Raw genomic sequence first — 22,141 nt, 5'->3', positions numbered from 1 at the left:
ATGTCGACCCTATTGCGTGACTCTCTTGCTATACCCTTTGACAATACCGACGCCTTGCTGGAGCTCATCAGGCTTATCGTTCGAGAAGAGCTCCAAAAGCTTCAGGTGGCTCCAGCATCGGTACAGCGACTCGCTCTGGCTGAGGTCGTCCTGGAGGAAATCAGGCAGGCAGTCCAAGCCTCAGAGCGAAGCGAGACACCACAGCACGAGGTATGGCAGCCACAACCTCGCATGTCATATCCAGAAGCTGCGTGAAGTTCGTTGTCCCCGATTTTTCGTGATCTGAGCGACATCCTGGACTTTCATGGTGTGCACGCTGTTGAACAAGTAACTGGCGACATCAGGCCTCGCCGCATGCCATTCATGGCTGAAACACGACCACCCCGCAAGAGCGATGTATGGCGCACCGCAGACTGGAGGTCCTTGTGTTTTCATTGCGATGAAGCCGATCACCTCTACAGGGCATATCCTTACCACCGAGCTGGGCTCCGTGGATTTTCACTGAATGCGCCGTGCCCGTGCGATGGTGAACGCCCCTTTGAGATTGAAGCATACCTTGAGAATGCCAGGACCTCGTTTGCCCCACAATTCCGCGAACCCCAGTCACCGTCACCCACCCGAAACAGGTCTTCCAGCCCCCTATTCATGCCGAGAGCAGCGAGGCGTCGCTCACCCAGCCCAGCCACGCGAGAAAACTGAGTCCAGCGACGTGCGGAGGTGAGGTCGCTGACGTTGCGAACGCTGAAGATCCTCCACTACGACGACCGTGATATGACGTAATTGAGACGCAGAGAAAGCAGGGCAGTTCCATGTCAGTATCCTGCGACGTACCAGTTACCATAGATGACCACGAAGTCATGCCATTAATCGACACGGGTGCGGACGCATCTGTTGTGAGCCATAATCTCGCGCGTATACTGAACAAAGTTTCGACGCAATGGACCGGAACTCAGATTCGTACTGCAGGAGGACATCTCATAACTCCAATGGGCTGGTGTATGGCGCGAGTCAACATTCGGGGCTTCACGTACATCGGCGACTTCGTCATTCTTCCTGAATGTTCAAAGGACCTTATACGCGGCATGGATTTCCTTCAGGCGAATGGTGCCATCATTGACCGGCAAGAGTCTAGAATCAGCTTCGCTACTGTGCAAGCCATAGCGAACAGTAATGACAACGACCGTGACATCGCGCTTCGCGTAGCTGACAATTACGTCACGTTGCCACCCAAGAGCAGCGTGCTTACCCTTGTCCAATGCGACATGGAGGACAACACCGAAGGAATTGCTGAGGCAAACATGCCCCTGCTTCTTGAGCGCCACATTTGTTTAGCCAGAGGGCTTCTTCAGGTGCGGAACAAATGTTCAGTCGTTTTGCTAACAAACTTTAGCAACAAGTATTGGCATGTACTGCGAGGAACGACAATCGCGTTTCTTCGCGAAATCACTGATGTTACTGACATCGCCACGTTGGAAACCGCATCGTCTCAGCAGTCTGAGTTACCCAGCCTAAAAGAATGAATTCACATTAATGCCGCTCTACCAGACCATCTGGAAGAGCGTCTACTGAGTCTCGTGAATGAATTTCTGGACTGTTTTTCAACATCATCCAAAGTGTGGCGCACGTCCATCACAAAGCACCGCATTATTACGGACGAGTCCGCACGTCCTGTTCGTCAGCATCCTTATAGAGTGTCTCCAGTGGAAAGGGAAGCTATCAAGCATCAGGTGAAAGAGATGCTCCAAGACGACGTGATCCAGCCGTCCACCAGCCCGTGGGCCTCCCCTGTAGTGTTAGTTAGAAAGAAAGACAACAACTACACTTCTGTGTAGATTACAGAAAGTTGAACCGTGTCACCAAGCGCGATTTTTATCCATTGCCACACATTGACGAAGCATTGGATCGTCTACAACATGCCAAGTTTTTTTCTTCATTGGATCTGAAATCGAGGTATTGGCAAATCGAAGCTGATGAACAGGATCGTGAAAAATTGGCGTTTGTGACACCTGGCGGGGCTTTATGAGGTCAATGTTCTCCCCTTCGGTCTCTGTTCCGCACCTGCCAGCTTTCAGCGGATGATGGATACCGTACGTGCTGAACTCAAATGGCAAACCTGCCTTGTATACTTGGACGACGACGTCGTGTTCTCGAGCACGTTTGACGAACACCTCACACGACTCGAGTGTCCTCGCTGTGATCCATATTGCCGTCCTTACCATCAAGCCTGAAAAATGCTACTTCGGGCTTCAAGAGCTCAAATTTCTTGGCCATGTCATTGGTCCTCAAGGTGTCTGACCAGACCCCGACAAGTTAGCTGCCGTTGCTGAGTTTTCACCACCCACAGACAAGAAGGCTGTCCAATGTTTCCTTGGCTTGTGCGCATATTATAGGCTCTTTGTCAAGGGATTCTCGAGAATTGCTGAGCCTCTGACACAGCTTACACGCGACGATGCGCCTTTCATTTGGGCGGACGAGCAGCAGCAGTTGTTCAATGAATTGCACAAGCGTTTGCAAGAGGCCCCAATACTTGCTCATTTCGACGAAGACGCTGACACGGAAATTCATACTGACGCCAGCAATGCGGGTCTTGTTCTTGTACAGTGGCAAGCTGGTGTGGAAGGTACCATTGCTTATGCAAGCCGCAGTCTCACCAAGGCTGAGAAAAACTACTCAACCACTGAAAAATAATGCTTAGTGGCTGTGGGGGCAATAAAGAGAAGCATCTATTTTGCAAGACTCCGTCTCCAATCTACATTACAATATTGTTTGCCCTCTTCCTCTACCCTCGCTACCTGTTAACCTGCATTGACAGGTTCACCAAATGACCTGAAGCAGTGCCCCTCGTGGACATAACGGCGGAGTTGATAGCTAGAGCACTTATCATGCTCTGGAGTAGCCGCTTCGGTGTCCTTTCCACCATTACGATTGACCGTGGTTGCCAATTCAGCTCATGATTGTTCACCAATCTGTCTTCGTTACTCGGCGTCAATCACATCAAGACTACCTCTTATCACCCGATATCCAATGGGATCATGGAATGTTTTCACCACCAACTGAAGGCTTCACTCATGGCTTTGACTTTTCCTTCATCATGGATCGAGCGCCTTCCTTTTGTTATACTGGGCATCCACACCGCTCTTTCAAGTGACTCTTTGACTAGCGCCGCCGAAGTGACGTTTGGCACCACTCTGAGTCCCTTGCAAATTCTTCAACCACTCGCCCACCATACCTGCTGACGTTTCAGACTACACCTAGCGTCTACGCAGCATTATGCGGACTGTCATTCGCCCCCAACAACGACGTTCTTCCCGGCGTGTAACCCTCAATCCTGGCCTTCAGAACTGCATGCACGTTTGTGTGCACCACAACGCTGTGCATCCTCCCTTACGGTCCCCATATGATGGTCCGTTCAAAGTACTCAAGTGTGCACCTAAACGCTTTCTATTGCTCATTAATGGCCAGGAAAATATGGTCTCCGTCGACCGTCTAAAGCCTGCCTACTTGGACTCTGATGCTTTAGTCACTACGTCTATCACATTCCCTCCCGACCAGCCCAGTTCTACTCGCCGCATGCTTTTCACACCACCGGCATTGGCGCTTCACCATTCGTCCAGTTCATGGCTTCCTCGCTAGAAGGGGGTGGCCCTGTAGCACACTACTACGTGTCATAATGGCCCAGTCACAAAAGACAATGAGGACACACCCAGCATGCTGATAGTGTGCGAGCAGTGAAATCGGCGGAATCAGGCTTCTGCCTGATTGAGCAGGCCCAGCTAAAAAATATACAGTAAAAACTTGCGTATAATACGAACCCACATGTGGTATGAGGTGAAAATTTTGGGACGCGAAATAGAAAAAAACAGTTTTATTCACGTATAATACGAATTAGAAAAACTCGAGGAAAGCATTTATTTAAATTGCACTCCGCACTTCAATCACTGTCTTCCTCAGCTGCGCTCTCTTCGGATAGTCCCTTGTCGGACATATCTTCCCAGAGGTACTCATCCTCTGTGCCGTCGAGTGCATTCGAGATGCCGCACTTCTTGAATGCACGACTCACAAGGTCCTTTGGTATGCAGGCTCATGTGTCCACAATCCACTTGCATAGCGTGATTGGCGAAACCTGCTTCAGCTGCCCGGTCAGCGTCACTGCAGGCTCACCTGAGCGCATCGAGTCTGCGTAACACCGCTTGACCGTGTCCTTGAATGGCTTGTTCGCACACACATCTAAAGGCTGCAGCTGAGACGTCATCCCACCTGGGATAACAAATTCAGTGCCAGGTTCGCGCAGCAACCTCTTCACTGAGTCAGCCAAATGGCAACGAAATGCATCCAGCACGAGGATGGACGGTAAGGACAACAGTGCGCTGGGCCGCCTACACCAGACGGACTTTATCCAGTCAAGCTCAAGTTTGTTATTCATCCAGCCTTTCTTATGGCATCTCACGACCACATTTCTTGGCAGCTCCTCACCTTTAGACACTGACTTGCGCTTGAAGATGACATAAGGCGGGAGCTTGCGCCTGTTTGCCGTGCATGACAACACGACGGTAACTCGCGTTTTCTCGTTGTCAGTGGAGCGGACATAAGCTTGTTTAGAGCCCTTTTCGTGCACTGTGAGGGGCAATGGCATGTCCAGATAAACCAGCATTCGGTCAGCATTGCCGATTTGCCCTATATGGAAGTTCTTGGACTTGCGCAGCGAAATAATGTGGCGCTATAAAGCCACAAGCAGCTCTTCGAACGATTCTGGCAGCTTTTGAGAAATCGAAGTTCAGCGTTGTAAGGAAAATCCAGCACAGCACATGTAGCAATAAATCCAGTGCTTGCTCGCTTTGAAGGCAGAGCTCGGTAGCCCTTATTCTCTTGCAAGCTCCTTAGCTTCTGCCTGCATAAGCTCCACACTCACAGCTAGATGCACAGCTCGCTGTTGGCGTACAAACTCCATCAGGACAAGTTCGAGTTCCAGGAATGTCCCATTCTTCTGGCCGCGAAAGCTTCTTCGCATTCTGCTGCACGCAAAGAAGGCTTCCTTCTGTTGACGTCATCCGCGAATGCTTCCCTCGTTGACGCCAAACTGCCTCCCGGCCGTACTGTTGCGGATGTCCTGTGCGGATAAAATAACCTTTCTCTTGAAAGCAGCCGCTTACTGTTTTCGGGGTGTGGACATCTTGGTCCTTCAATGCGGAATAAAAAAGATGCACTTCGCAAAGCGTCGTTTGCATGTGTGCCACCAGGGTGGGCACTCAACAATAAAGAAACGATGCTGTAGTCACGCAGCAATAACAAAACCAAGCCATAGCCACGCAGCAATAAGGAAGCCAAGCCGTGGCCACGCAGCAATAACAAAACCAAAACTTCTATCCCAAATTTCTCACTGAAATTTTTGTTCGGATCTGCATATAGCACGAGGCGAAAATTTGGGATGCTAAAAATAGGAAAAAAATCTCCTATTATATGCGGGTTACATTGATACAAGGCAGAAACATCTTTAAACAACGCGCGCAGGTTCGGGTGCCCGCCCCTCCCTCCCCCCCGTTCATAAGAGGACAACGGTGTATTAGAGAAAAAGACAACGAAATAATGGCACGCGTTTTCGCCGCAGGCACTCGCATTGTTGGTGGCCGTTGTCGTCGTGTACAAGAAGAGGTGAAGCAACACTCGAGAGAGAAGACATTCCTGATCTCCTGTTTAGAACACGGCAGTCCTTTTTATTTTCCCCCAGGGCACAAGTTAGCCCACAATAAATATGTCTGAACTCCTGCTCTCAGGGTTAAAGTGGCAGTCCTGTCTGGTTTATCTTGATGTATTTTTTCTACCACCTTTGTTCAGCATGTGGAATGACTAAGGACTGTGCTCAAAGCTATTCGTTCAGCAGGGCTGACAATAAAGCCACAAAAATGTCACCTCGGCTTCCATGAGCTCCTTTTCCTCTGCCATGTGATTAGCTCCGATGGCATCCGTCCTGACCCTGAGAAGACCGCAGCAGTAGAAAAGTTTCCTAGACCAACCGATAAAAAGGCCATTAGGTGATTCCTAGGACTTTCTGCTTACTGCAGGCATTTCGTCAAGCATTTTTCGAACATTGCTGAGCCGTTAACGTGATTAACGAATGAAGATATGCCTTTCGTCTGGCTAAGTGAACAAGAAGATGCATTCAATGAGCTACAATGGCGACTTTAAAACCACCCGGTCCTTGCGCACTTTGATGAGGAAGCGGAAACAGACATCCACACAGACGCCAGCAATTTATGAGTCGGTGCTGTTCTCGTGCAGTGGCAAAACGGAGAAAGAGTGATTGCATATGCTAGCCATACTCTTTTGAGGGCTGAAACCAACTATTCAGTCACAGAAAAAGAATGCCTTGCAGTAATATGGACCATAGGAAAATTCCGACCATACTTATACGGTAGACTGTTCTGAGCAATCGGCAACCATCACTCATTGTGCTGGCTTGCAAACCTGGAAGATCCGTCTGGACGACTTGCTAGATGTAGTCTGAGGCTGCAGGAATACGACATAACGGTTGTGTACAAATCAGGTCGCAAGCACAGTGACACTGACTGTTTATCACGTGCGCCGGTCGAATCTGCTCCTGTGAAAGATGGACACGACTTTCTGTTTCTTGGAGACGTGACCACATCTGAGATGGCCAAACACCAACAGTCTGACGCTGAGTTGCTCCTACTCATGAGGCACCTCGAGGCACACCCTGTCCATATTCCGCGAGTTTTCTGCTGGGGCTTGTCATCGTATGTGATGAGAAATGGTGTCCTGTGCAAAAGAAATTTTGAGCACAGCACAGAGAAATTTCTACTCATCGTTCCTTCAGCTTTGCAATCCGAAATCTTGGAAGCTTGTCACGATGATCCATCAGCAGGACACCTGGGAGTGAGCAGAACGTTCGCTCGAATTCATGCCAAGTACTACTGGCCAAAGCTATTGAATTCAGTACAGCATTATGTACGAACGTGTCGGGATTGTCAAAGATGCAAAACGCCTCCATTAAAACACGCAGGCATCCTTCAACCAATAGAACCCCCAGGAGCCCCGTTCGAACAAGTAGGAAAGGGCTTGCTCGGTCCCTTTTCGACATTGCCATCAGGGAAACCATGGATTGTAGTAGCAATGAATTACCTAACCCGATATGCTGAGACATCCTCTCTAATCAGTGCAATGGCCGTTGAAGTGGCTGAATTCTTTGTCACCAAGATAGTATTACGACACGGTGCCCCTGCACTTATTATCACGGACCTAGGAACTTCATTCACAGCCGATTTGACCCAATCCATTATGAAACTGACTCATACCAGCCACAGGAAAACAACTGCCTATCACCCTCAAACAAATGGGCTAACCGAGTGATTGAACAGGACGCTGACCGATATGTTGTCAATTTACGTAGACTTAGAGCACCATACATGGGACAAGATACTACCCTATTGGTGTATCCACACGACGGACGGCTCTGCGCAAATCTGTGCCGCGGACGCTTATTCCACCACCCGTCCGGCTGCGAAGCGCATCCAGACGACGGACGGACTGAGTAGACGACCGCGCCGGAAAAATAAAGATGGCGGCTACGCCCGAAGTGACTGCCGTCCGCCTCGAACCTGTCAAGTCGTCGTCATCCACTGCGTGGCCCGTAACTTTCAAACTGAGGATTGTATTTGGTTTAAATTTGTGTCCAGAAGCTTCGACAGCAATGTATTCGTGATGAGTGGACACTGTTTCCGAAAGCGCTACTCAGATTCTCGACGTGTAGGCTTAGAGTGGCTGTATTGGCTGAACATGGCCTCGAAGATGTTGCGGCGGCCCGGGCGGATCTCAGTGGCCGTATATTAATATAATTGCTTGTTTTTACTCACTCTAGATGGCGCCATCGGTGTAACAACGACTTTGTCATAGGTGTTTTCACTCTGAATGAAAATGGAGATCGAAAGGAAACGACGGTTGGCCGCAATGACTGTTGTTTTGTCCGAATTGGACACGAGTGGTGTCAGCAGCGATGAAGCTGTTTCAGAAAGATCCCAAAGCCGCGCTTGTTGCCAGACTGTAGAGCGTGCTAGGCTAAATCCGCAGCATTCGACCCCCAAAATCCAGATGCGAAAAATAGCTCGGCATTTTCCGTCCGTGGGGGTCGCGGACGACGCGCGGACGGCACAAATCCGTGACGCGTAGTCACGTGGTGCGCAGTCCGTCGCGAAAAAGACGGATTTCGTCCGTCGTGTGGATCCACCATATGCAACATTCGCTTATAATACCGCATTGCAAGAGACCACTCAAGTAACGCCAATCCAACTTGTTTTTGGTCGAACAGTTACCTCACCTTTGGATGCAATGCTGCCTGTCCACGACAGTACAGAACAGAACCCTGACATGAACTTTGAACTTTATTTGTATCTATACAACGTACAGATAGCAGGGGCACAGACAGAAAGCCATAAAATCGGCTTGACTAGGTCTGTGTCCCTTATTGGTTTCTTTGGCATCACGTAGCAATGCGTGCACAAGTACAAGATGAACAATAAAAAATATAAACAATATGTGGATAAATGGGACTATTTATACAAAGTTACTTCGCACTGCGGCGATAAAATTGACATGAATGCAGATATAGTATTGTCATACAAGTTACAAAAAACACGAACAGGAAAACAACAAAATGCAGACATTATGAATCCCTTTTCATTTACGGGTAACATTCACAGAAATACAAAACTAAATAGGTCACTGTGCAATTACAGCTTAGAACACGTATACATCAGAACAAAACACTAAGCATTCACGTGAATGCCAATATGAGTGGCAAGTTTGGCCACCCAATTGAAATGATAATAAGTAGGGTGATTAATGAAAAGAGTTAAGTAGAGATGGTAGTTCATGGCGCAGCATTTGATTCCCGTAGTTAGTTCTTGAGTGCGGAATATGCCAAGTTTCTCTGTGACGTGTACTGAAACTGCTTGTATTTAGTGTTAGCCTTGACAAGTGCACAAGAAAATGAGTGCTACCTTTTCTTTCTGTAAAAAAGCGTTTCAGCAAAATTGTATTGTAGACCGATTTTATCGGCGCTATATCTAATTGACAAAAAAGAGGATCAGTATGCGCATCGAATGAAGAGTTTGAAATTGCACGGATGGCTTTCTTTTGCAATAAATATAGAATGTTGATGTTACTGCTAGTCGTGTTGCCCCATACGAGGTGACAATAGTTAACATGAGATAAGAAAAGAGAATTATAAAGTAGGAGCTTCACTCTTAATGGTAAAAGGAAGCGTAATCTTATTAGTATTCCAACAACACGTGCAAGTTTGTTAGCAATAATGTTGACGTGGTCATTCCACAGCATATTCTCTTGGAATATGACACCTAAGCTTTTAACTGATGGTACTATGTCTATGAAAGATGTGCCTATTTTTAGATGTCCGTCAATACTGTGCCTCTTGTTTTTTGGCTGGAAAAGCACGCCTTTTGTTTTGGTAGTATTAAGAGTTAATGAGTTGAATAAGCTCCACTTGTTTATTTGGGCTAGTGTATCATTAGCAACACATAGTAATTCTTTCACGTCCTTAGAAGTTATGAACAAACTAGTGTCGTCGGCATAGATAACAAATTGGGCGTTGGTATTGATATTAGTTATGTCATTTATATACAGGTTAAACAATAGTGTTCCTAGTATGCTTCCTTGAGGAACTCCAGCGAATATAGGCAAATTTTTTGAACAGTTACCTACGACAACGGTCTGATACCTGTACTGCAAATAACTTCTAATTAAGTTCAGGAAAGTTCCCCTAAAGCCATAAATGTCAGGTTTTGTTAGTAGAGTGTCGTGATTAAGGGTGTCAAAAGCCTTCGAAAAATCAATAAAGACACTGAGAGTAAGTAAATTGTCTTCAAAGCCTCGTAAAATTATCTCTTTTTGCATCAGTAAAGCTATTTCTGTTGAACAACCTTTTCTAAACCCATACTGGTAATCTGTAATTACATTGTGCTTTTTACAAAAAGAGGTTACTCTGGTATTAATCAATTTCTCAAGATATTTAGAAAAAATAGGCAGGATCGATATCGGCCTATAATTTGAGAGGTCGTTTCTGTCGCCAGATTTGAAAAGTGCTGTTACCTTCGCTATTTGCATGCGCCGAGGAAATATACCATTTGCCAATGAAAGATTGTACACGTGCTCTAAGACAGGACAGATTAGGTCTAGAACATGCTTAGCTGGGCGAATCTGCAAATCATCGATATCGCAACTTTTGCTATTTCGAAGGCTGAGAAACGTGCTGTAGATTTCATGAGTGTTAGTGGGGCTTAGGAATGCACTTTCGACGACTTTTGGTTTTACGTATTCTGTGCAACGAGGATCGTAGGAACTATTCACCAGCGATACAAAGTGATTGTTAAAAGCGTCAGCCAATGCCGTGCCTGATGTCGGCTGATTATTTATTTCTAACTCTTCTGCATTCTCTGGCTGATTGTTTACACGAAGTAAGCTGTTTAGTTTTTTCCAGGTGATATCAGTTCGCATTATCGTTTCTTGATTAAATAATTTCTCGAAATATTGCGCTTTTGCTGCCCTTAGAGTACCATTAACTTTATTGCGGAATTTTTTGAACTCTGCTAAATCTGTTGCATCCCTTGTGCCTAGGAATTGCTTGAAAAGAGCATCTTTTTGTTTGATCAACTTCAACGTACTGTCAGTAATCCAAGGTTTCCTTGCTTTTCTGGCTTTTTTTGTTTTGCGTTTAAACGACTTTCTGTAAGCGCTCTGAAAAAAATGATAAAATAAACTCGTACGCTTTGTCACAGTCTTTTTCGTTATACACGTCTTGCCAGTTTATGCGCAATATTTCGTTGCGAAATTTCTCAAGTGTGAATGGGTTAATATCCTGAAATGTGAAGTGTTGATCTTTAGAAAGACGCGAGGGCAACACAGGTGAATTAACAAGTAGAAAGATAGGCAAGTGGTCACTGACGTGAGCAGTGATTACGCCCGATTCAATGTTTTCTGTGTCAAAATTCGTAATGAAAACATCGAGTAAACTTTGGCTGTCACCTTGAACACGAGTAGGAGCAGTAATTGTATTAATGCAAGCATTTGATTCAAGTACCCGCAATGTGTCTCTGCGAAGTGGGCTATCGTGTAACATGTTAATATTAATATCACCACCCAAAACTAAACTGTAGTTGTTATCGTTAACCCAGGATAGCAGGTTGTCGATGTAGTTAAGAAAATTAACCACATTCCCTCCCGGTGGGCGATATACCACAGAAAAAATGCTGCGACCATGAAGAACAGTCAAAATTTCAAAGTCAGCAGTAACTTGAGTAAAGTCTTTCAACAATTCGCAATGCAAGTTAGTCCTTGTAAGCAACAGGACACCGGCGCCTTTTTTATTGCAGCGATTCAGATAATAAGAGACATAGTCTGATATTTGCAACACTTCTTCGTTGCGATACCATGTTTCGCACAGCATGACAATGTCAAATAAAAAACCAAAAGAAGACAGCAATGCGTTGAGATCATCGTCCTTATTGCGTGCAGATTGCGTGTTTAAATGTAAAAAGGACGTGCACTTACTTCTCTTAGAAAATATTTTACCAACGTCAGTTGGTGTGAACAGTCTTTCAGCCATGTTTAACTGCTGCAGTAAGGACGACGTCCGATGCACACTAGCAAGTGCTTACTCCATTTTATCAAGGTCTTGAACTGCAGATATGCGTAGTGCCCATGACGTGTCAGTTTTCCGCGCGAAAATTCTACCATCCCGAGTCCACGCGTACTTCCACTGTTTGTCTTTCTTCCGCGCAACAACTTGCCCAAGAAGCTTCTTTAGTGTTGGGCACAGGTGCTCATTTACGAAAATAGAAGCATGACCAGATTGACCGAATTCAGTGGCGGATATACGCTTCTTTCGCGCCTTTTCAATGAGCCCATCATGCTTTGAACGCGAACGAAACTGAATGACAATATTCGGACAGCCACCGTCTTTCCGCGGCACACGGTGACAAACATCGACGTCTGCGTCACAGATAGGCTCATTGACCAGGCTGCCGAGCTTTGCTACTACTGCAAAAAGATTTTCATTTTCAGTGAATGGCACACCTTTAATTTCAACGTTTCTGTTTCTAGAGTATTGTTCCTGGGTTGTCACCCTCTCCTCAAGGACAGACACTTGCCCTACAAGTTCCTGACATTTGGCTGTCAAAGCAGCGTTTTCCTTTTTTATGGAAGCGTTTTCTTTTTCAATTGCAGCACACCGTGTCGTCATTGCGTCAAACTGGGTGCTGAAGAAATCAATGGAATGTTTCATATCTTTGAATTCCTTTCGGAGTTCTTTTTCAATAGCGCTCCGCATGTCACGCATTTCTTGCCGAATGTCTTTTAGGAACCTGGTTAGTTCAGGCATCACCCTAGTACCGGACATTTACACTTCACGTTTGGCAGCAGTGACGGAGTAAGTAAGAAAAGGAAATATAAAAGATTGCACACAAACCTGTGTGTAGGACAATCAACGTAAGTAAATATGTCGGCTCCGCCGCCACTGCTGCCAAAGTGCCGGTCAGGTAGACGATGCAGGTCCTTTATAGCCAGGGGCAGTGCCAGTTGAAGGTCAGGGGGCGCTGATTCCACTCGGAAAGCTACGTCAGCTGTAAGCGCGTATGCCACCCAACTGAAGACGGTATGATGTGGCAAAACGGGAACAATCCCGCGCAGACGCAGCCGTGAAGTCCCCAAGTGGCAGTCGACGTCGTTGCGGCTCGAGGCAGGCAAAACCTGTGTGTAGGACAATCAACGTAAGTAAATATGTCGGCTCCGCCACCACTGCTGCCAAAGTGCCGGTCAGGTAGACGATGCAGGTCCTTTATAGCCAGGGGCAGTGCCAGTTGAAGGTCAGGGGGCGCTGATTCCACTCGGAAAGCTACGTCAGCTGTAAGCGTGTATGCCACCCAACTGAAGACGGTATGATGTGGCAAAACGGGAACAATCCCGCGCAGACGCAGCCGTGAAGTCCCCAAGTGGCAGTCGACGTCGTTGCGGCTCGAGGCAGGCAAAACCTGTGCGTAGGACAATCAACGTAAGTAAATATGTTGGCTCCGCTGCCACTGCTGCCAAAGTGCCGGTCAGGTAGACGATGCAGGTCCTTTATAGCCAGGGGCAGTGCCAGTTGAAGGTCAGGGGGCGCTGATTCCACTCGGAAAGCTACGTCAGCTGTAAGCGCGTATGCCACCCAACTGAAGACGGTATGATGTGGCAAAACGGGAACAATCCCGCGCAGACGCAGCCGTGAAGTCCCCAAGTGGCAGTCGACGTCGTTGCGGCTCGAGGCAGGCAAAACCTGTGTGTAGGACAATCAACGTAAGTAAATATGTCGGCTCCGCCGCCACTGCTGCCAAAGTGCCGGTCAGGTAGACGATGCAGGTCCTTTATAGCCAGGGGCAGTGCCAGTTGAAGGTCAGGGGGCGCTGATTCCACTCGGAAAGCTACGTCAGCTGTAAGCGCGTATGCCACCCAACCGAAGACGGTATGATGTGGCAAAACGGGAACAATCCCGCGCAGACGCAGCCGTGAAGTCCCCAAGTGGCAGTCGACGTCGTTGCGGCTCGAGGCAGGCAAAACCTGTGTGTAGGACAATCAACGTAAGTAAATATGTCGGCTCCGCCGCCACTGCTGCCAAAGTTCAGCGACTTTACACAGAGGGCCAAAGAAGCATGTCGGTTGGAGTGCCATCGCATTCAACAAAGGCAGCGCATCGACGTGGACCGATACAACCTGCGGCGAAGGGAAGTCGAGTATGCACCAAGCGACAGAGTATGGGTGTGGACTCCCGTGCGGACGCGCAGCCTGTCCGAAAAGCTTTTTCGCTGTTATTTCGGCCCTTACCGAGTGCTTCGCCGCATCAGTTCCTTGAACTACGAAGTTACGCCAGAAGGACAAGTGAGCTCATCACAATGCCAGCGTCACACAGAAACTGTACATGTGGTTAGACTGAAGCCATATTATGACAGGCAGTGAATGTTCTACCGAACATCTATTCTGTGCCATATACCAGTTTAGTATGGACAACAGCTTGTGAACAATTTCGTCGCTTTCGATGCGTTTTGGAGGGGGGGGGGGGGATAATGATACAAAGCAGACACATCTTTAAACAATGCGTGTAGGTTCGCCCCCCCCCCCCCAAATAGGACAATGGCGTATTGGAGAAAAAGACGAAATAATGGCACATGTTTTTGCCGCACGCACTCGCATCGTAGGTGGCCATTGTCAGCGTGTACAAGAAAAAGAGGTGAAGCGACGCTCGAGAGAGAAGACATTCCTGATCTCCTGTTTAGAACGTGGCAGTCCTTTTTATTTACCCCTGGGGCACAAGTTAACCCATAATAAATAGTTGTGTCTGAACTCCCTTAACTGTTCGTTACAATATGTAGGAATTGGTGGAACCACGCATAGCATTAGAAGCAAACCATTCTTGTGGCTAGAGTAGAGTTCTCACAGTAGAGTTCTCACAGAGGCAGCCAGCGATGAATACGATGATGTCAACATGTGAACTTGTTTAATGGTGCTCAAAAAAAGCATCACTCTAAAAAAAAGAATGAAATGTTATTTTGTTATGTTAATTTTATAGTACAATAATCATTGGTATTTGGTTTGTTGAACTATTCGTAGCTGGAAACTTCACTTCTGCATATCAGAACCAGTCTGGGCTTCACATTGAGGTTCCCATTTCTAAATCAGCATTTCAAGGAATGAAATTCAGTGTAGCCTATATGATACCTTCGGCATCACAGCTAATACAGCTCGACTTGTTTTCATTTTTCTTAACATCCTTTTGATTATTGACTCGACCTTTCATTTCCACACGTAGATTACCTGCAGGAGTCCACACAGATGGCTCTGCCAGCAGGGGCCCTGCGGTACCGGTGCATCTACTGCCCGTATGCGACTCGACAACGAGCCAGCCTGATGGTCCACGAGCGATTGCACACGGGCGAGTGGCCCTTTCGGTGTCACGTGTGCAACCGTGGGTTCGCGCACAGATCGCATGTGACGCGCCACATGCGCACGCACACTGGCGAGCGGCCCTTCTCTTGTCCACTGTGCCCCGCCGCCTTCGCACAGCGTAGCGACGTCAAGGTGCACATGCGCACGCACAACCCGCACAGTGATGGACGCAGACGCCAGGCCCGGCCGGCCAATGTCGACAGTGTAATGCTGTAGATGGCCACACTTTGGCTTGCGACTGCAAGTGTCATCAGAACTGCAGTCTCTAATTGAGCCCATGGGTGTCTTTTTGTTAGTCAACCACCAATGGCAGAGCATGTGTTGCTACCATAAAAAAAAAGACTTCATTTGTTAAGGGTGGAAAGTTTTCTGCTAAATTTACTAAAAAGTGATCTGGTACTATGAGGAGAACAACATAAATAAAAGTGTTGTTTTGCTATTGTACAGGTGGTCTATTGCTATTTAACATTCATACCGGGGTATGACAAACACAGATATAAAGAATTATTGGATATAACGAAGCAAATCTAAAATGTTTCTTGTCTCCATGGGACTTCTCTAATCTTTGTGATTGCTCCTTCAGATGTTTTTTGTTCTCATCTATTATACTTTTCCTTTCGAAATTTCGAAGTAATCATATTTTTCTAGAGGCGATGTGGCACTAACTCTCGAGTGCAAGGAAAACACCCTAAAATAAGGGTGTTGCATCCTTAGTGTCAAATAAAGCTCTCTGATCACCCATCTCTGAGGACTGTCTGTTATTTGGTGCAGAAACCACCAGCAACATCGGACACCAAGTCACGTCCACTTGTTCCTTTTTTTTTATTTGCTTAATCTTTTCCCTTCTTGAGCTGTGGCACAGCAGACTGTGAGAAGAGATGACTGTGGACCTTTTAGTTTACTATAGAGCAGGCTTAAAAGCTGTTCGGTTTCCTTCTGGTGAGGACAGCAACGTGGCTGAGATGTGATGCTTAAAACAAGCATAGTCATTCGTGCAGAAACTATTTGTTTCTTTAGTTTCTTTTAGTTTCTTTGGACTTTTTGCCTGTTTTCACAGACGGCGGATGGTGGTCAGACTTTCTCCGCCAACACATAGGTGCCAGTGCAAACGCACATACTCTCACGTAACCGAGTTGCGGGCCACATTTGCTTCCGAACAGCAACTAGCATTGGGAGACACGCGTGCTGTTGCACACAAGTTTTGTGCAGTCAGAAAGTTTAGACACTGTAGTGGGGCACTTGCCGAAGACAGTCTTCCTCTCTTCCCATCACCCTCTCTCCTGCGGCAGCTGCGAAAGAGGAGGATGGGCAGTCGCATTCTGCACGGGTGCTTGCGCCGCTGGAGGCAACACACATATGACGAACTGGCTTATATGTAAAGCCACGTATGCTACCGCTAGAGATGTGCTGGTTAACAGCTTTGTTCTCTGTGGAACCGTGCAATGAAACAGCAACCTAAGTATTCTCACTGTAACAAATCTATGCAGTCGAGAGATTCGGTCCTTTAATAAAACAAATAGCTTTCTAGCAGAATTTATTTATTCGCTTCCATTCAATGTCATCGGTGGTGGTTTCTGCACATATTTTTATTGCTTTTCACAGACTGGCAACAGTGCGGTCAAACCTCCTTAATGAAATAATTAAATATTCTACGTAGGCAGGTTTTAGCGTTATTCAGGAAAAGAATTGGGCCAGATCTATTGCACTTGCTAAGCTGTATTTAAGTGAAATTTTCTTAAAGAATTTCAGTTAGCGCTATGCAAAATTTTGTGATGACCACGCTTCAGAATTGTCATGTGGTGCTTTCTTCCAAGTTTTTCTTTCCTCCATCGTTTCTAGGTTTCGGTTGTCTTGTGTAACTGGGACGGCAAGCGCAGTGGATCACTTCTCTGTTCAACAGCTCTAAAGATTTCCTTGAGACAGTAGAACTTATTGCTGGGCAAGTTGGTTTAGATCTAAAGAATACATACGTTTCGTACTTTTCCTTCCCAAGTCTTTATTTTCCTTTTATGGCGCAACAATGTATTCTTTAGATCCCTTGAGACAGCATGGCAGAGGCTAGGTGGCATAAATTTCGCCCCTTGTACTCTTGATTGGCTTGTCAGTTGTTCCATGCACGCTTGCTATGAAGCGAAGGTGGTGTGAGCTTGTTAATCCGAATTCCCTGTGTGTTGGGACTGAGGTGACAGCCAAGGTAAACTCGCAACATGCACTGATGCAACTCGGTATCGTAGGGCTCAACAATGGTTGAACAGTGAATGTCGCCAGAGTTTACGTTTCTACTAGGGGACTTGCCAAGGGGACAAAGAGTTGCTGCCCTGACAGGTCCCCGTGTCGAAACGAATCCAGCGACATTGCTTGTTTGGTCGCTGTTGGTCACTTGCCGTTCCTGTGGACTCATTTCTTGTTACGATTCCAATATTGTGTACTACTTGGTTTTTATTGCCAAACCATATATTGGTCATGAAAAGTGTTTAGGGTATCAGTTACTTCACCAGTGTTATGGCAAACGTGTGATGACAGTGCTCCTGCAAGCGTGTTATGATTGTATTGAGCAAGCTGAACTGGAATGCGCCAGTGAAAGCATCGTGCTTTGCATAGCACTGTAGCCAGAATGCTGTGATTAACACAGCATGTACTTATGTGACTTTGTTTCCTGTTGTGCACTTGCGTTCCACACTTTTCTTTTCTGCTCGTCATTTTACTGAACACTGTCCACACTGCGAGACAGATTTCACTGCATGCTCCTACGAGTGGCATGAAATAGCTCAACAGCTGTAAAAATGTTGCAAGAGGCTTACTGATTCTTGGCAATTTTTACAAGGTTCATGCACGACAATACTGTAAATATTGCTACAGGTGCTATAGAAAACAGGTGATTGAGCACAACCGTTTGTATGCTTAAAGTGTACCGAAGACTGTATTGCATCAATAAAATTAAAGGGACACTAAAGTGAAGCACCAAATTAATACTGGTAGCATTTTCTATAAACTATATATTTAAAACTATACATTCATAAATTTTGCTGTAATAAGTTGTTATAAGAAAGAGTGGATGTCAAGTCCATGTTTCTTTTTTTTTAATTTGCGGTGGATAACCTTAGTGCAGGTACGTCTGTATAACATAGTGGATTTTAAGGTATTTTCTCATTTTTCGAACGTGGCTTGATAAAAGCTTTCAAAACTTCTTAAGTTCAGCTGTTGCCTCTTGCGTATACAATGTAGTCCATCTTAATTATAAAGAATTAACTAGGTCCACGCAGACACCATCATACGACGTGAAGGTGAGATGGTGCGTTAATGTCAACTTGGCGGCGAAACCGGTTTTTCGTTATTGCATCTTCTCCGGTTTACCAAGAATCTTCTCACAGTAAGAGTGGCTTTTGTATTGCGAAAGGGTAATAATGTACGAGGGTTGTGCCAAAAGTAATGCTAAGTTCACATATATTTTTCATTAACTGATGTTTTTCATATTCTACCTGTTTGTAAAGTAAATGTTCCTCTATAATATCCCATAGTAACCTTTCTTTTTCATTGCAGGTAACTAATGGATTCCAAGCAGAAGTGAGGGGGCCATCATTGAGTTTTTGAGCAAGCAAGGTTGCAGGCCATTTAGACATTCACCGAACGCTACTGAATGTTTAGGGAGGTGACACTGTTGAGAAGAGTAACGTGTAGAGATGCATGAAAAAGTTTAAAGAGTAAATGAGTGTTAAAGACAAACCGCGCGGTGGGACACCATCAACTGTGACCAGTGACAAATTGTCAGCGAGCATATGAATTGATTCGTGCACACTTGCATTCTTTAAAGACCATTCGAGCATTAAGTTCAACATTGACACAAATGCATCTCTTGTGATGGAGACTATATTGAGGGGTATCTTTGTATTTAAAAGAGATATTCTGCGAGCATGTAGTATATGAAAAACATAGGTCAATGAAAAAAACAGTTGTGCCAACTTTTGCATTACATTTGTTACAACCCTCATACTAGTACAGCTCCACTTCGTTTTCTTTGTAGTGTGTCTTTAAAGCCTTCTTTGTTTAATTCCCCTAATTTGGATTGACCGTGTTTCTAGTCCTGAAAAGATGGACACCAGTACTTTGAAGCCTCATTAATTCAATGTCTATCAAAGGAGGAAAGGCATTCGAGGCATTCGAGGAGCCGAGGGTCACACGTTGGCACAAGCACCGATGTCGTCAGCGAGTGGAATGTAGCATGCACCTTCAGTGCTTCTGCCAGCAGTGGCTGACATTGTGTCGGGCAGTGTCCATGCCATGTGACGTGACAGGCAGAAATGTTGAAGGCTAGGCATATCAGATCTTGGCACGAGCATTTCTACCGGTTTCGTTGGCTTGCGTTTCATTGATCGATGTCGCAGCGCCAACGTAAAGTCGAAATTCTGATGAAAATGTCGTTTGGTCAAGAAGAATTATTAAGCAAACAAAACAGACACTGGCCCAGATAGAGAAATAATTAAAGGTTCACTAAAGAGAATGATGATGTCGTCTGCATCAGTGAATTACCTTTCTATGACACTGAAAACACCACTCTTACCGCATTAAAACACTTGGTGAGCCAGAAAAAGCACAAGAACAAAAGACTGGCAGTGACGCCTCCTCGAACCTTCCGCATCTGGTCGCTGTGATGTCATGGATTTTGATGGCTTCTTCTAGGGCCTACTTATACAGCGGTACAGATTGACTACATTGTGTTCTAAAGGAACCGAATATTAAACATAGCAAGTTTTGGGAACCTTTACTCATCCAATGCAGCCCAAATGCGAAAACGTAGTTTGGAATCCCTGATGTCACACTGACGTACCGGCATTGGGGTTACGGCGCGAAATTCAAATACTGATACTTTGACCTTCATTTTCTCATCTAATAATGAATCTGTTATTTTTAAATGACTGCCTGCAGGGTTCTCAAACAATGCTTTATTAGTCTAAACTGATTTATTGTTTTGCTTTAGTGTCCCTTTAAAGGTTCAAGTCGCCCGCGTGCTGCTCGAATGTCAAGTTCTTGATACAATTTCTTCATTGCAGTTGCCGTCTGTTTTATTTTCTTTGCAACTCGTCCCAGCAAAGAAGATTTCTTCACACTCTCGGCTTTATCAACTTTCGCAAAGTGTATGGGCAAAGTCGTGTTGGCTGGGCCATACAGAGTGGCCAAGCCAAAATTACTGGGGTCCGTTGCTATGTTTACCTGACGAGTTGTTTTCCTGCCTTCTCTGGTCCTCGAGAATTACAGCTTAGCCTGGAAAGCATGTGACTTGGTTCCGCCATCTATGTAATTGATAGACCAGTGCTCACTGCGTTTAGATTGTGAGTAACAATCCTATGTGGGGCCAGAATGTAAAGATTTAAATAATTTTAACATCTTGGTTGACATTTAATTTGTTTGTTGTATTGTGGGCTCAGGCCCGTAGCTTCAGAGCCAGTGGCCAGCTGAGGCTCGCAGAGATGACACAGGGTGGAAGAGCCATTCAGGAGACAACTTTTACTGTTCAAAGCCCCAGGTCGACTGCCAGCTTCCTCTCAGGCCCCAGGCTACGCGCTTTAGCCAGGCCCAGGTGGTGATGATGGCAGCACAGTGGCTCAACCATGCAGCCAGTGTTCACATACTTTGTAAAGGCAGGTGACAAGAGGGAATGCTGAGGATGGGCCATGAGTGATTCCAGTGTGGAAACCTGACATGTCTAGAGCTTGCTGTTTAAGATTGTCGCCTCACTTGGCATCTTTGCCGAGTGACTCGGCACCAACTTATACTGGCAGAGACATTGGTTTCAAGATGTGACATATCGATCTGTAGGCATTTCATCTTTGTGCCTTACTCGGTATCAGTGTAAAACTCAGCAGAGTACACCAGGAATGTACTGCTTGATTTAAAAGCCATCTCCAACTGTTTCTGCCGAATCTTTTTGTTTTATTATTGTATCAAAATTTTTTAAATGCAAAATCATAAAATGGCTCATTGAGCAAAAAAGCAGGCGTCTGTCATCTGTAGCAGCTAAACAGTGGGTAAATTCCCATTGGCTGCCACGTCATTGCACAAGCGAACCTCAACGGAGCTAATGCGAACATAAGAATTTCATAAGAATGGTTGCATTGAATCTATAACTACTTTTACACTTTCCACGAGTCTTAACATAATGCTGTTTACAAGTAGCCTTTGAGTTTGACTGCAGAAAAGACGGGAAGCTGTCGGAGGGCTGCATTGTCTCCAGTCTTAGTTTTTTCTTGCTTTCTTTTGTGAAGAAATGTTCCGAAGTCAATAAGCCCAACCAGAAACTGCTTATGTATTGCTAATGAGGCATTTGTAGGGACATCGTGAATTCACTACTGCAGCTTATGCTTCTTTGTGGGTGTTTAAGGCAATAGCCCTTAGAAACTTTGACACGTCGCAAAAGCCTATCAAGAAGTTTGTGCATGTGTTTGTGATCATTGGACATATTTGTTATGTTGCATTTACTTTTATCTGTGCTGTTCTCATTTGCTTGTTTATTGTGTTTTCCACATTTGTAATTTGGTAAAGCTATTAAAATTTTGTGGTTGGCGCCTGCTTGCCTTGTTGTATTGTTTAGAAAACCTAAATTCACAGCAGCTATACATTAATACAAGAAAGCAGCGTAATACTAGAGCCAGTAAACATGGAAAAAAATATTTAATAGGCACAACAATTACTGTAAAAAGTGTTAACCAGTGGAAGGGGTATATCGAGTACAAAATTGAAGGTGTTTTGATTTACATCTGTAAAAGTTAGATGGTGCTTTGTGTGGTGAGGTAGTAATATGTGCAATTATAATGTGGCTGAAAAACTTGTAGTAACTTTGCCATCACTAGTTCTATGTTATTGGGAATTAGTAGCTATTTTTAGAAGCAAATCCAAGGGACCTGGAGTCAGGAAACTGCTTGTTAGTAATTATGGGGATTGGAGCTTTTCGCTGAGAAATATACGTACAAATATTCCAAGTGAATGTTTCTTTAGTTTATGGACTGATAAAAGTACCGTGGAAAATTGTGCACTAGTGATATACATTTAGCTGCTACGTGTGATAATGCCGATTGCCTGATTATGGTGATTGTCTTCTTTTCCCCTTCTTCAAAACCTCGAGCCGTGCGTGTGGAACAAGGTGTGC

At 45.5% G+C, this 22,141-nt stretch overlaps 1 protein-coding gene across 2 annotated transcripts in view; it reads left to right on the top strand.

Annotated features, from left to right (window-relative positions):
• Positions 1 to 21,564, top strand: part of LOC129380712 (uncharacterized) — a 44,981-nt gene extending 23,417 nt beyond the window's left edge. For both annotated transcript variants that reach the window (XM_072284918.1, XM_072284917.1), the window contains one exon: positions 14,864 to 21,564. In XM_072284918.1, coding sequence (XP_072141019.1) covers positions 14,864 to 15,216 — 353 coding nt within the window. In that variant the 3' untranslated portion in view covers positions 15,217 to 21,564. The remainder of the gene's footprint in view (positions 1 to 14,863) is intronic.
• Positions 21,565 to 22,141: the final 577 nt, after the last annotated feature.

Source organism: Dermacentor andersoni, chromosome 10 (assembly GCF_023375885.2).
Source record: "Dermacentor andersoni chromosome 10, qqDerAnde1_hic_scaffold, whole genome shotgun sequence".
Taxonomy (NCBI): Eukaryota; Metazoa; Arthropoda; class Arachnida; order Ixodida; family Ixodidae; genus Dermacentor; species Dermacentor andersoni.
The sequence above is the reverse complement of the archived record's forward strand: the minus strand, read 5'-3'. Positions and strand labels throughout refer to the sequence as shown.